Raw genomic sequence first — 15,732 nt, forward strand, 5'->3', positions numbered from 1 at the left:
CTGTTTTTAATTATAGATTAGAAACAGCTTTTATGTGTAGTTTTGTTTAAAGTTTTATTCTGTAATACAGCATGAAATACGATTCAGCCATAATAAAAGAATGTAGTCTTGTCATAACCACTGTCAGTGAACCAAACCAGTCCCAAAAAGACAAGTATATTCTCCTTGTTCTGTGGTAACTACTACACAGGGTATGAAAAAAAATGTAATCTATAAGAGATTGACATTTTGAGATTTGGTTATTGTTTATGCTCTTGGAGAATAGTGAGTTTTTTATTCTTTCTATTTACTATGTGAAGAAAGAAACAGGGAAGGAAGGGAAAAGAAGGAAGAATAAAAGGAAGGAAGAGAGAGACGGAAGAAGATGGGGTGAGAGGGAAGAATTACACGGGTAGGGAACATGAGCAGGAAGGAGGATAGGGTCGGAAGGATTGATATGCTATTAAATATGTATTGTGAATACATGCAATCTAGTCACTATAAGCCGAATAAACATCTCCTCCTTATCTATTGTGAAGTATATAAAAGGAGGAAAAAATGACACACTTTCTGGAGGCTAATATAACCAGGGGAACTGTACATTCCTTTAGTGGTGAAGACAGACATGAGCCTTGCCCTCTAAATACAGTTTTGTGTGTGGATTTCCATGAATAATTTGACACAATGATAAATCTTAATTAAAAACAGTAATGTGAAGATGGAATTGTGAGCATATCATTAAGCTACCATCTGCTATGCTAGCATCCCAAATGATTCCTGTTGATGTCCATTTCTGACACATCTCCCTGCTGATGCACCTGGAGAAAGAGTGGAGAATGGCCCAAGTGCTTGGATCCATGCCACCCATGTGGGAGACCCAGACGGTGTTCTAGATTCCTGGCGCTGGCCTGACTGAGCCCCAGCTGTTGTAGCCATTTAAGGAGTGATCCAGCACACTGAAAATCTCTAGCTTTCTCTTTGTTTTCTCTAGCTCTCTCTCTCTCTCACCTCTCTCCCTTCCCCCTTCCTCTCCAACTTCTCTCTGTGTAACTCTGTATTTCCAAATTTATAGCAATATGTTCCATGCAGGGAAATACAGGACAAGTATATTGAGAACAGTAGTTGAACTAAATCAGGGAAAGTGTCTTAAATGAAAACAATACTTGGACTTCTGGCTAACAGATATGTGGAATGTAGTCAAGTTGAATTTGGGACAGACTGTTGCATAGGCAAGACCTTGCATAACCTTATTATGGGCTCAAGCTACCCAAAGCATTTTTAAGGGTCAAATCTTTAAATTCTCATAACACTATTTAGCATTTTTTATTTTATCCAGAGATAATGGGAAACATTCAGAAATGAGTATATGACCGTTTTTTAAGGTTTTCCAGACTTTCCACGGAGAAATGATTGAAGATAAAATGAACATCTGAGTACCTTAATTCTTTGATGTTACCGTTATCTGTTTTCATCTATGCTGTATTTATGTTGTTAGAATTTACCTTTTCTTTATCCTTTTTTACAGATTGAAGAATTTACCATTCTCATTTACCAAACTCAAAGAGCTTGCTGCTTTGTGGCTTTCTGACAATCAGGTTCAAACTTTTATTACCTGATTTATTTTGTTTATTAATATGAACTATAATCTAAGCATTTAGTTACTTATTCCCAATACATGTTTTTTAAAAACTACTACAAAATACAGATTCTTTGCATAGATATAGCATCTTAAATATCTTTGCAGACAAAATGTGAATGGAATAACCAACCTCTTTAAATACTTCTACTTAATATCTACTTCATGCTCAAAGATCTAATATGCAAAATAAACGTTTTTACAGCGTGTTACCTCTAGGTAATACACATGTGTCCTGAGAATTTGCTTTTTAATTATATCTCTGAAGGTAAAGGATGAAAAAACCACTACCACAGTCCCCACAAGAGGGATTACTATCCTCTATGTTCCTTTTTATTACCATGCTTTTCATTATAATCATTGAAATTATAAAACTATCCAAGAAATTCCCTGATATTTTTGGTATTTGGTAACAACAATTTTTTGTAAAACTGTTTCCTTTTTCATCATGAAAATAATTGATGATTAATGACTAATTTCATCAACTGGGAAACAGCAAGAAACAGTAGCAAACACCTGATTTACCACTCGAAGTACTGGTGGTGAACAATTCTGAAATATTTGTTAGTTCTCTTCATACATTTGACCCTAAAAATATTAAATACTTATCCCAAAATATGAATAGTTAAATGCAAATAGTCTATCTAGAATTCCTTTTATCATTATTGTCCAAATATAAAGTACCATAACTGGCAAATGAGCTGTCTATATTTGAAGTTATTGAGCTAATTGTGTGAAAAAATAAAAATAACCTGTAGTAAGTGCAAACATAAGATTAGTATTTGTGTTCTAAAAATCTTTACAGAACTTACTCCTGGCTAAATGAAAAGTCAGATTGACATTCGAACTCGAAAATCACTAATAAACTCTGAATTTTTACAATCATCATTATTGCCATTTTATAAACATCATTTTTGGAATAAGTGTGAACTGTACTAGTAATAGTCTATTCCATAGTGTCACATTGTAAAAACATCCCTTAACATCCTGACTTATTATTCTTGCAGGAAAATGAACAGAAAAAAATGACTGCATCACTTCACTTTTATTTAGAAACTGATTTTAATATGTTTTAGGCTGTTTCATGGCACAAACTGGTACCTCGAATTTTCTTTCTGCTGCCCTCCTATTAATAAGCATCATGAAACAAGACTTCTAATGCATTGAGTAATATGACTATTTCTAATGTATTTCTGGTAATTATGTCAGACTTCTTTGAAAAGCTTAAAATAGTGTTTTTTAAAAATAGAGAATGATTTAATTTGCAACACTTATCTTTTGTGCAACCAAAGCTAGAACACTCAACAAAGTAAAAAAAAAATTGTACCTTATTTGTGATGCACTATAAAATATTTCTAAAATCAACATAGGAACAGAGAACAAAATATAACCTAAGCTAATATACAGTGATCTGTCAGACACACGCATAGATATTTCTCTGTATTTGGACTCTGTCTTTAACTACAAAACTATTTTTTAAGAATAAATGAATTTTATGTTTTCACCCAGTTAAGCTCATGATGTTTCATCAAATGAATTGGATAGAAAATTTAATTTGTCTAGAGCAATATTTATGAAAACCAATAAGCAAATAGAATTGTATCAAAAGTGCACTTAATTCAAACAGTTTCACACATCAGGCTCTTCAAGGTTAAAGATGGCATGAATCAGTTCAATAGATTTTGATAAATTTTGTAAATCAAAATACTAAAAATGAGGAGACTCTCACTGTGAAAATCATAAAATTACATATATTTCCTGACAATAGTATTTTATGTTATACTTTGTTTTTCCACTGTCACTTTTCCCACACTTTTTTATTTATCTCTGTATACTAAATTGCTATCTCATGAGATAAAAGTTTGCTAGTGAGTTTATAAATTAATTTATATTTCTTTATTTCCAGTCTAAAGCACTTATCCCTTTACAAACCGAAGCCCATCCAGAAACAAAGCAAAGGGTATTGACTAACTACATGTTTCCCCAGCAGCCTCGTGGTGATGAAGGTAAATTGTCACTAGAAATTTCTTTTGTATTTCCAATGATAAATGTTAAAAAGATATGATTATTACTCTGCTATCTTTTGAAAGCACTGGAAAATGTACTAGCCTGAAAGAAAAATATCCATAACATGTGTATTCTATATGGAGCTCTAACCTAGAATGAATGTTAAATTTATGCTATAACATTTAACTAAAATTTCCCAAAGCAAAATTCTTCTTTGAATCTTATGTGAAAGCAATATTGACTTTTAGAAGTAACTTACTGTGCTGAAACAAGACATAACATTAGTTGACTAAACATGGTATCAACCTATTCAAATAAGGTTACGTCAAAACTTCAAAAAGGTTAAATGAGTTTTTTTTTATATTTTGTGTCTAGTTTATGCATGAATACAATTTAAATTTTTGCCACAGTGATTAAGAACCCAAAATTATTTTGAGTTAACTATAGACAATCTACAAATAATGACCATTGGTTTTTTGAGTTGCTGTGAATCATATCAGCACTCATGATAAAAAAAAAATTTTTAAGATGCATTTATTTTTATTGGAAAGGTGGACATACAGAGGGAAGGAAAGGCAGAGAGGAAGATCTTCCGTCAATGGTTCACTCCCTAAGTGACCGCAACAGCTAGAGCTGAGCCAATCCGAAGCCAGGAGCCAGGAGCTCTTCTGTGTCTCCCACACGGGTGCAGGGTCCCAAGACTTTGGGCCATCCTCGACTGCTTTCCCAGGCTACAAGCAGGGAGCAGGATGGGAAGCAGGGCTGCCGGGATTAGAACCGGCGCCCATATGGGATCCTGGTGCATTCAAGGCGAAGACTTTAACCACTACGCTATGGCGCCAGTTCCAATAATTTTTTAAACTAAACTTTTTCTGGTAGTTAAACTTTCTTTACTATGAAAACTTGATTAATAAAAACTTGAAACAGGCTCATCCTTTTCTATTTGAAACATGACTCAGACTCTGTATCCCAAATCCACACAAGCTGAAGTGCATTTTTTATATTTACCACGTAATGTGAATTTTTAGACTAATAAACCTACTTTAACCAAGCAAAGGATTAAATCCACCCACTCCATTTAATTGGGGTCAATTTGTAAATGAAACTATTTCCTTCCTTGGTTGTTTTCAGATACAATTATAATAGATGAACTTAACCTTTGATTGCCAAGTATAGATGAATTAGTTTGGAATATTTCAGGATATTTTATTCAGAATGTGATTTAGGAAAATAGGAAAGGAAATGATTGTTTTGAAATGTATTTTCTAGGCTTCAGTAAAGTAGATCTTCAAGATTTATCAAAAGAAGATCACCATATTTACATGCTATAGAAGAAGAGACTTGCAGATTTTTTATTCAGACATATTTACTTAGATTTCCATTTTAATTTTCCAGATTATCAAACTATTTATTTTCGAAAAGATACAGAAAAGGTCTTAAAACCTCATATGTTCTAGTTATTTTTGAGATTCAGTTTCACAGATTAAATCCTTAATGTGTTTCAGAGTATGAGGTATGATGCGACAGAAACAGCCCACTTGACTGCTGGTTGTTTCCTTTTTTCCCTTTGAGCAAAGCAAAGTTAGTCCATGGAAAGTTTTCTTGGACTTCAATGATATTACCTTTTGTTTGTTTAGGCAGTACTGTAATAAGAATCCCATTTAACAAAGTAGTACACCATTAAGGCCATCCTTACTAAAAATAATTCAACCTAAAATTAAAAATGGGAAAACTTTTTTCAAGCGATCATCACAACAATATTGGAAAGAGCATGTTATCTTAGTCACTGTTTGGATGCAAATCTATTACTTTTTATAAGATTTTATTTATTTTTTATTGGAAAGTCAGATTTACAGAGAGTAGGAGAGACAAAGGTCCATCAGCTGATTCACTCTGCAAGCAGCCTAAATGGCCAGAGCTGAGCCGATCTGAAGCCAGGAGTCAGGAGCTTCCTCCAGATCTCTCACACATGGGAGCAGTCTCCCAAGGCTTTGAGCCATCTTCGACTGATTTCCCTGGCCACAAGCAAGGAGCTGGATGGAAAGTAGAGCAGCTGGGACATGATCTAGGTTCCCCACACATGCAAGGCTAGGATTTCAGCCACTGAGCCATCACACCAAGTCTTCAAACCTAATATTTAAAAAAAAAATGTTTCCCTGTGGATTTGAGACATTTAAACTAATTGAAATTATAGTATTAAAGATTAAATTTTCCATATGAGTTCTACATACAGCAATTGCTTCTAAATGCCCCTCACTTACCAAAAAGAAAAGGTTTTATTTTATTAATTTATACTAAAACCTTTGCTATGTGCTATTCTTTTTTATAAAAGAGAACCTTTTTGGATGTAGTAGTTACAACATGTGCTATGTAGGCATATAGAAACAGAATAGAATCAATCCTGCAGCAGCAACAGCAAAGCTGCTTGACCAAGAAAGTGCCTTAGAACTCATCAGTAGGATTTTCATCGGCAATGTAAGGAGGATATTAATACTACCAATCTACTGTTGCGAGGATTAAACACAGATACTGTTTTGAAGTGCTTAGTCCAGCTCTATGTACTACTGTTATTAACCCATGGGAAGTTCATTTCCTACACTAGAGAACTTCCCAATCCCTACATGTAATGATTGTGTACTTGGGAAAGGCAAATGCAGGATTTGAAAAGAGCATGTAATAAGTTCCATTAATAAGACCCTATGCGAAAAAAAAAAAAAGCAATAATACTTTGAACTCCTAGATTTCCAATCAGACAGTGACAGCTTTAACCCCACCCTATGGGAAGAGCAGAGACAACAGCGTATGACAGTTGCCTTTGAATTTGAAGAAAAAAAAGAAGATGATGAAAATGCTGGGAAAGTTAAGGTGAACCTTTCACACTATGCGTTTTTTTTTTTCTTCTGTTTCCTTTTGTTTTTTCACTGTTGTCATTCAAGTAGATTTATGCACAAATTGAGTAGTTTCTGCTAAGAAGTCAGATGTACTAAGATTCAAATTCAGTATCTGAAAGTTTGAAAAGTATTGGTGTGCTTCAAAATGAAATAAATGTCCCACTTGTGCTGAGAAAAAAATGAGATACCACCAATCTTACAGTATAATGGGAGATTCAAGCTGTAAGAAAAGTTAAAAAAAAAGGTGACATCACACATTACCCGAGAATCTTATCTTAAATATACAGTAATTGTTTTGTATTAATCACTGAGCAAAATATCATGTGAAATCTAAAGCAAAAATACATTTTTGGAAGGGCCAACTGACTACTATGTAATAGTAGTATTAAAATTTCTGAAAGATTTAATGTTCCTAGAATATGTGTTTCCTTAAGTGTAATAAAATTTGAAAAAATTCTATATCCAAGAGCAGGTAATGTTGCATACAGATGTTTTTAACTCAAGACATGTTTATAAAAACATTTTGAGATTCATTTGAAAAAGAAGTTTGAATTTTAAAGTCTTCTATTATTTTATTCAAATACTATGAGAATTAATGTAGATTTTATAATTGTCAAATTTTCATGTTACTATCATGGCGATATCTTGAATCTCTCATTAATTTTTTTAATATTATTTGAGCATCTTTTCCATCATGGATACTAACATCTGTCACTCCTGGTGATTAGTTAATAAAGTAAGTCTATGTGCATCCTATTAATATATCTAGATTGTGTGATGTTCTCTGTCTCTTGTTCCCACATTTTCTGAAGTAACACATTAAAGAATTTTACTAGAATTACATGGTAAGGTAATTGGGCATTTACTTCAAAAAGTATCTGTATCATGGAAAACCCAAAATGGAATCCCAAGTCCTAAGTGATAATTTCATTAGATTTGGGTTTTTAAAAAAAAATGTTTCTGGATTGTTGATTAGTGGTATCTAACAACCAAAGAGACATTTTTTAACTTGTGAATTCCTAAAATAAAACATTAATAACCTAAAAGGAAATCTTTAGAATGTCTCTGTTACTCTAAGGATTTCATATTGTTAAATCGAGAACCAATGGATGATGCATTCTGAATTGAACTCTGATCATTTTCAAATCTCACCGAATTTTCAAAAACTGCACATTTTTCCCTAAAACTTTTGCTAATTTCAATATTTCCAATATCATTGCCTATTATACAAATTAGAACACAAACCTTTAGGTAAATCATCATCAAAGTATGAAGGATGGAATATGTTATAATTCTGAATTGAATAATTTCTGGTTCACTATGTGTACATTACATTTAGTACTATCAGTTTACATAAAATTTTTTAAATTGATTTAAAATCAGTTTTCAAATGGACTATAGTATGTTGTACTTATTGATAGTGTGCATAGTGTAGTATAATGCTGTATTGTATGAATACAATTTATTGTATTCATTCTTTGTCATATTGGTACTATTTTGTTACATGAATTTAAAATAATTCTGATGATTATTTTAAATGCATTACCCAGAATGAGAAAACTATAGTATAGAAAAATGATAAAGTAGTATTGCTACAGTGGTCCTCTTTCTCCCAGAAAATGGAGATTCCTTCTCCCACAGGATCTCTCCTGCCAAGCCCCATGGGAAAGGGGCCAGCGTGGGATTACTCTCCAACCTGCCAGACTGTCTGGCGATTGCTGCACACCGTGGGCCAGGTGTGATCAGCAGATCCAAGATATGCCCATCCCCCAGAATGACCCACAGCTGGCATGGGGTTGTATAAGTGGCCTCCAGCAGGAAAGGAGCATGTGTACTCAATTGCCAGTTGCAGCACAATCCACCACTCTTCCCTCTCTAAGTGGCAGACAGGTAGGCCTAGGTGTTTGGGGTAGGAGAATCCCCCATGTAGAGGCAACCTTGGAACAGTGGTTTATGGGGTATGTTTGCATGATTTGGGCTGAGAAATGCTGATCTTATGGAAACCTTCAAACTGCCAGTGTTTGATTCTAATTTCATTCTTGTTGGTTATTGACATTGGCAGTAGGCTGGGATGGACTGAGTCAAGGGGTTGGGGATGTCAATGTGAGGTGCCTATTGGTGGGATTTCCAGCATGGTTTTTTATTTGGGCACTTCATTTTTATTATTAAGGATTTTCTTTAAAGTGTGGGAATACCAATAGTTGAGCAGAATGTTGATGACACACAATTATGGTATGATCTAAATTGTGTCCTCCACATGTTTGCCTATTTTAAAATGTCAATTCTGTGGGAGATGAAGTAGCCAAAACTTGATTCTTCCAATAAGATGATATGTAAATTGAGATTCTGTGAGAGTGAACTCTGAGTACAAAGATAAACATCTGTCGAGAAGCACCCATATCCTTTCATTTGAAGATATACAGATGGTATGAATTCCTATAAGAGAAGATTGTGTAGGAATTTTTAGCTAATAGGACTATGTATTCTCTTAGATGTTAATAAGGGAAAAACATGTCTGAATGGAAAATTGACTAACACAGTGTTTTGTAAACCTTTCTGTCCACATCTGATACACTAGATTCTCAATCTGTGTCTTATATTCTTTCTACAATATAAGACAAATTGAGAATGCATTTTCCTAACTAAAATTATTATGGGTTTCTTTGTAAAACATTCCAATTAATTCCTAAAATACAAAACCACTTAACAACCAACGATCAAATCATGAATTATTATTTCTCTTACTGGAATTCACAAACAAAATTGGAATTTAATCATGATATAAAATATATTATATGAATATAATATATGAAAAATGAAGTTCTGCATGAATCAAGATATCATTTCTAAATGCCCTATTAACATTAATTCTTACTCACTGATATATTTTGGGGGTCTCCAACATCTTGCAGCTACTATTTGCATTTACTGCACTTTGTTTAGATCCGAGATGCATATAATGTTATGAAATATTTCTGGTTTCCAAAACTAAAATAGTATGATAGTCAAAATGCTGAATTCTAATCAAATGTGTATGTGACATGAGCAAATACTTTATAGTGAGTGACAAGGAAACAATTTTGGAAGAATGTAATTGGCACATATTCCCATGCAAGTATATAATAGCTGAGCTTATATTTTTAATCCCATATTATAATAAGGTCCTTTTTCAATCCTATAGATTTAGAAATATAAAATAATATTTTGCATTGAGGTGTTACAGAACATTGATATAACTACTTTAAGAACATGTTTATTCATTTTAGAAGTACTACATGCATAAGACAAAACAGGAAGGCAAAACAGTTTCCAAAAGGACATAATGTGTTGTACAGAACTTGTAATACTGCAGTTGGTGGATTTGCTAAAACTACAGATGAGTAAAAGTGCTTGAGTTCCTGTTCATAATCCTCAAATCAATTCCACTGTCATATTTTCTTACATCTCATGAATTACACAGATGTGTGGGTGGTTATGTGCATGCCTCCCTCTTTCTTCCTATTTTCCACTCTTCTTCTTGCTCCTTCAACTTTCCTGTTTTCTCTCCTCCAATATACCCCCACAAGACACACACACACATACACACACACATATTTCCACAATACATGCTCACTACAACCACATAAACCATTCCATTTTGTCAAGTTGGTTCTACTCAGATGTAAAATGGCACATTGGTTAGAACAATCTAGGCCAAGTAAATATATTCCTTGGTTTTTTTCTACTTATTTTAAATAAAAATGGGCAATCTGTATTTATTCTAGTTGAGATATAGTAAGTACTCTTATAACAGAGTTTCTATATGAAATGTCTCATATTTTCTCTCTCAAGATTCAGTGCTAAGTGTACTCTTTAATACGTGTCCCCATATGTCACAGTAACATCTCAAATATGAATTCAATGAATTCTGTATGATATCTGTATCTGGATGTCTGTATAACTGTAACTTGAAATTTACGTACTTAATTATCTTAGAAGATGGCCTCAAATTTTTATTTTTACCTAACCTAAAATACTTTTCAAAATCAATGCTATTTTATTAATACAAACACTAAATATAAAATATGCTAAATATAAATGTAAAAAACCTAATATGAAAAGTGCTGAAAGCATTTTTCCTAGGTGCCCTACTTTTATGCTAATAAGATTATTACATACTTGAGCTACTGCAATTATGCAGCAGATATTATTGATTGTCCACTGTCTAATACACAACTCTACTGGTAAATCATTTGGGGACTCTGCCAATTACCTATATTGAAACTGAAAGATATTCCTAAATAAGAATTATTACTTGCAAATAACTATGACAGGGAATGGAACGCTCTCTGGAGTATAACAACAGCTGATAATAGTGCTCAAATTTTTCAGAAATTACATATCAAATATCTGACCTATTGCTATTTCAGAATTTGTCCAAAGACAGGTTATGATCCAAAAGTGTCTCACAATCTAAGAGAGTGGGAAAGAATGGGTAAAGTCCCGTGAGACTGTGTGTGAGAAGAACACTGTGTGTTCTACTCCATTGCACAGTTTCTCAGCCCACTCAACACTCACTGTATTGCATTTGGTTCTATTTCTGCACATAAAACGGGGTAGTTCTGTGAACATGCTTGCTGAAGTTATTTTTATGTTAAATTTCTCTTTATAAACTTCTAGGTTGAAATAAACCTAAAACGATACCCAACTCCTTACCCAGAGGATTTAAAGAATATGGTAAAATCTGTTCAAAATCTGGTGGGTAAGCCAAGCCATGGAGTGCGTGTTGAAAATTCAAACCCAACTGCTAACACGGAACAAACTGTGAAAGAAAAATATGAACACAAGTGGCCGGTAGCCCCAAAGGAGATTACAGTGGAGGTATTTGAAGGTTATTGGTAATTCCCAGTGTGGTTCGGATTTTTTGGAATTCTGAATGAAGATTTTTTTAACTGAACAGATATTCCTTGACACTTGTATTTTTCCTTAAAATGTAATCTTTCAAGATATGAGGGTTGCATTGTTTAAAATCACAAATGATACCCTCATAGCATGAAACCATTAATACAGCTCCGAAAGTTCCAATACACACAAAATAATAGCTTGTCACTCAGCTAAACCAACATTACCCAACTTACATCACCCAACTACACTTGGCCAAGGAGTGCTTTTACTATATTAGTTAGTATTTGGCTACTCTGTACTTTGATTGTATCAGTCATTAGGAAAAACTAACCAAAGATTTTTTTATTATGAAAATCATGTGAAATCTTTAATCTGGATTTGAACAAATGTTTAAAAGTGGTTTTGTTTGTTTTGGAGTTACAACCTTTGTTGTAACTACTGACAACAAAAGCGGAAGATGACTGAAATTTAGGTTTATGAAACTATTCATGTGAAGCTGAGAACTACATTTCAGAAAGAGGAATGTGTTTATTTGCGTGGTCTGAAAAGAATTCAACTACATTTACTCCACCTCTACTATCTCATCAACTCTTATTTATCATCCTTTACCTGCACTAGTAGCATAATTGTACACATAGGTCTAGAATTTTACATAACCAACCACTTCATAAAAATCTAGGTCTGTGAAACATTTATAAATCTGCATTTCAAATCATCAGTTTGTTGCATTAAATACCAGCTGTGTATGTAGCACTGTGCTAAACACTGTGAGTAAAAATGTAAAATGTGTCCATACTCACCAAATAATTTAAAGCCTAACTCGATAAATTTAACAGGTGTGCAGTGACTAGAAAACATATTACATAAAAATGCATTCATATGGTTTTTGTGTGATGGAAAATATAATGCCATAAGTGAAAAAGTGATTCTGTCCTTAAAAGATTTAATTATTTGAAAGGCAGAGATAGCTTCCACTTCCTAAATGGTCGCAACAGTCAGAATTGGACCAGACCAGAGGCAGGAGCCAGGTCTCCCTTGTGGGTAGCAAGTGTTCAAGCACTGGAGCCAACCTCTGCTGCTTTCCCAGGTGGACTAACAGGGAACTGGATAGGAACAGCCAGGACATGAACCAATGCCTATTTGAGACGTCAGCTTAACCTGTTACACATCCATGTGGGCCCATACTCCTGTGATTTTGAACTTGCTCTCAGCTGAAATCAATATCACAGAGTGCAATTTGAAAACCAGGGGAGCAGATATGAATGGAAACCTTGACTCTCCTTTGTTACCAACTGTATAACCTTGACAGTCAAGTCACTAAAATCTTCCTAAAACATTGTTTCTAAAACTCTTAAAATATAGAAAATAACACTTTGAGAATTTTGTGGAGATGAAAATAAATGGCAACAGATATTTATATACAGCTCCAAGAACAGCTACCATAATTACTTGCCTTTCCTCAAAGTAGGACAGATACCACTTCAAAACAGTTTTGTTACTTACTACTGGTGTGGTTTGAAATGACTACTCTACCCCTCCTGTTACCATTATCTTAACTATAAGATAAGGGTTAGAGATAGGCATTTAGGACAGTGGGTAAGGTATAACTGCATCCATATCTAAGGACCTTGGCTTGAGTGCCAGCTCCTCTTCCTCATCAATTTTCTACTATTGTGCAGCATTGGAAACATTGGTGATGGCTCAAGGAGTTGAATCCCTGCCACCCATGTGGAACACCTTAACTGAGTTCCAGGGTCCTGGCTTTGCCCTATCCCACACCTGGCTAAGTATTACGAAAGAAAACCATCTCTCACAACTATAAAAAAGAACAAGTTTATCTTTTATGTGTTTGACAGAGATAATGTAGGTAAAGTGTTTAGCATAGTCATGCAACAGTCGGCATGTAATCAATGTTGCATTCCTGATTACCATCATCGTCAGCACCATGTTTATCATCATCATCACTTTGCTCATAATTATGAGAGTCTTCTTGGATCTGTGCAAATCCATTGTTGTTGCTCTAACAGAATCATTTTCTGGTTGCTAAGAATCCTTTGGATTCACACAAGAAATTCTCTAGTAGAATTAGTCTTGAACCTGAGACAGACCATGGCTACTCTGCAGAGTTCCAGTCACAAGTTTGAAACCTTGATGTGTACAAATAGGATGTTTTCGTATTGAATGCATAGAGCATGGGAAAAAAACAGAAAGAAAATCCCTTAGTTTTAGTAAAATTTTATGCTATACAACTACTTGATTTTTCTATTTTGTCTTGCTTTTTTTTTTTCACTAAAAGTAGATTGCTATAATGATATTAGGTTTCATAAGAATATTTCCTTCTATGTCATTTCTATTAAAGGCCCAAAAGGATACAAAAACTTGCTCAAGGTAACCTGAGTAATAAGTGATAAAGCAGAAATAATATGAAAATATTTTAACTCGTAACTGACATTTTTGACCAAGTTAGCATTTTTATGCCTTTTACAATACTACTTCTCAATCTCGCATCTTCTTTTTATAAATTTATCCAAAGATATGGAAGGTTTTGATTCTCTAGGATTGTTCTCTTAATGTTTTAGTATGCTTATTAGGCTAAGCTTAAAATGCTTTTCAAAACCCATGAAAATAAAAATGTCCACCTTAGCTCTTGCCTTAAGGCTCTGTCTTTGTCTAAACATGCATGTGAGACCAAACTGGAGTTGGGTCTCAGAATCTTCACTAGACAATAGAAGGGTTGGACTTGATCTTTCAGTCTTTTTCTATAGAAATATTCGTCTCATAAAAACAATTACCTAGTATGATATCCCCATTTTTTGCTTATAAGCCTAACTCCTCCCTAAAGAATAAAGCAAACAAAAAGAAAGCCAAGAAGATAGAACTTAAGCCAACAGCAAAAGAAATCAGTGTATTTCCTTTTATTATTATTATTATTATTATTATTATTATTTTGTGTTTTACAATTTTGCAGGCATGGTTATTCGTCCCTCCCTACCCATTTCTCTCCCTATTGTCCCCTGTATTTTGTTGTAAAATAGTCCATCAAGTGTAGTCTTGGCTCTAGCTTTCTGCACTTTATGCGGGTTGTGACACTGTTGGTATAGGCAATGGTAAAAGATGAATATTCTGTTGTCTAGGTGTATTTTGAAGTTTCATTTGGCGGCCTACTTTAATTCAGTACCAAAGATGCATTATGTCAATATTCTTTGATTCCTAGTACTCTGCTCTCCATTACACCCTTTGTTTGTGAGATCGCAATTGTGTTTGTTTATCTTTACTTTTTGTTTTATGTTTTGGGTGGAGGTCATTTATATTAGAGTAAACATATGATGTTTGTCCTTTGGGAATTGGCTTGTTTCACTGAGCATAATGGTTTCCAGTTGAAAGCATTTGCAAATGGTAAAATTTCATTCTTTTTAATAGCTGAGTATTATTCCATAGAGTAAATGTACCACAGTTTCTTTACCCAGTCCCCTTTCAGTGGGCATCTAGGTTGTTTCCAAGCTATTGCAATTGTTGACCATGTTGCAGTGAATAGAGGGGTGCAGGTTGCTTTCTCATGTATATGTACCAGGTTTTTGGGAATATATTCCCAGGAGTGAGATTGCTGGGTCATATGGTAGGTGAAAGTGGTGTGTTTCTTTATAATATCTGAAGACATAAGCCTCTCTCTGTGCCAGTCCTTCATAATATACATAATAACTAATTTCTGTCTATTCACTGCATTAACCAATTAGCTTTAAGTCAGGATATTTTAAATTTGTGATGCTTTTGTTCTCAAGTATATTCTTTCTCTGTTAAAATATTTCTAAGTGTGTTATATTAAATGTTTCGAGTTAATAAGATTCTAAACAAATTTTTAAAATTGCAAAAAAGCTGAACATTCTGCTCTGAATTCACATTACTGTAATGGTTAAGGCAGGAAAAGCCATAAAGATGAATGCCAAACTTGAATTTACAGAGCTGTGGTCATAGAAAAGGTAATTTTCTCTCCAGAGAAAGTGAGAATTTGGTATTAATTGACCAAGTAATGGTCTCTCACTATATGATTAACTAGGAATACTTCTCTGAGTCACAAAAGTTTAATATTTAACAGGGTTTTTTTGCATATTCATTTGTCATTATGAAGTTATACACATGTGCCAGTTGTTACTCATGACACTCAAGAATGTAGATTTAGCAGCTTAAATTGGTATATGAAAATCAGGAGCTTAAAGAAAAAAAAGAAAATCAGGAGCTTTAAGAAAAAGCTATAATAGAACTAGAGAAATTGAGGAGATCATCGTTTGAGAAGTAGTATGAATTAAGAGTATCTGAAAAACCAGGACTTGATAGTTC

General features: G+C 33.9%; 1 protein-coding gene across 1 annotated transcript in view; it reads left to right on the top strand.

Moving 5' to 3' along the window:
- Positions 1 to 15,732, top strand: part of LRRC7 (leucine rich repeat containing 7) — a 444,758-nt gene that overhangs the window by 350,872 nt on the left and 78,154 nt on the right. Inside the window, exons 14-18 of the mRNA XM_040987263.1 lie at positions 1,505 to 1,574; positions 3,522 to 3,621; positions 6,363 to 6,487; positions 8,155 to 8,403; positions 11,173 to 11,373. Of these exons, the coding sequence (XP_040843197.1) occupies positions 1,505 to 1,574; positions 3,522 to 3,621; positions 6,363 to 6,487; positions 8,155 to 8,403; positions 11,173 to 11,373 (745 nt within the window). The remainder of the gene's footprint in view (positions 1 to 1,504; positions 1,575 to 3,521; positions 3,622 to 6,362; positions 6,488 to 8,154; positions 8,404 to 11,172; positions 11,374 to 15,732) is intronic.

Source organism: Ochotona curzoniae, unplaced genomic scaffold (assembly GCF_017591425.1).
Source record: "Ochotona curzoniae isolate NIBS_2020 unplaced genomic scaffold, NIBS_Ocur_1.0 contig_4612, whole genome shotgun sequence".
In the NCBI taxonomy this organism is placed as follows: Eukaryota; Metazoa; Chordata; class Mammalia; order Lagomorpha; family Ochotonidae; genus Ochotona; species Ochotona curzoniae.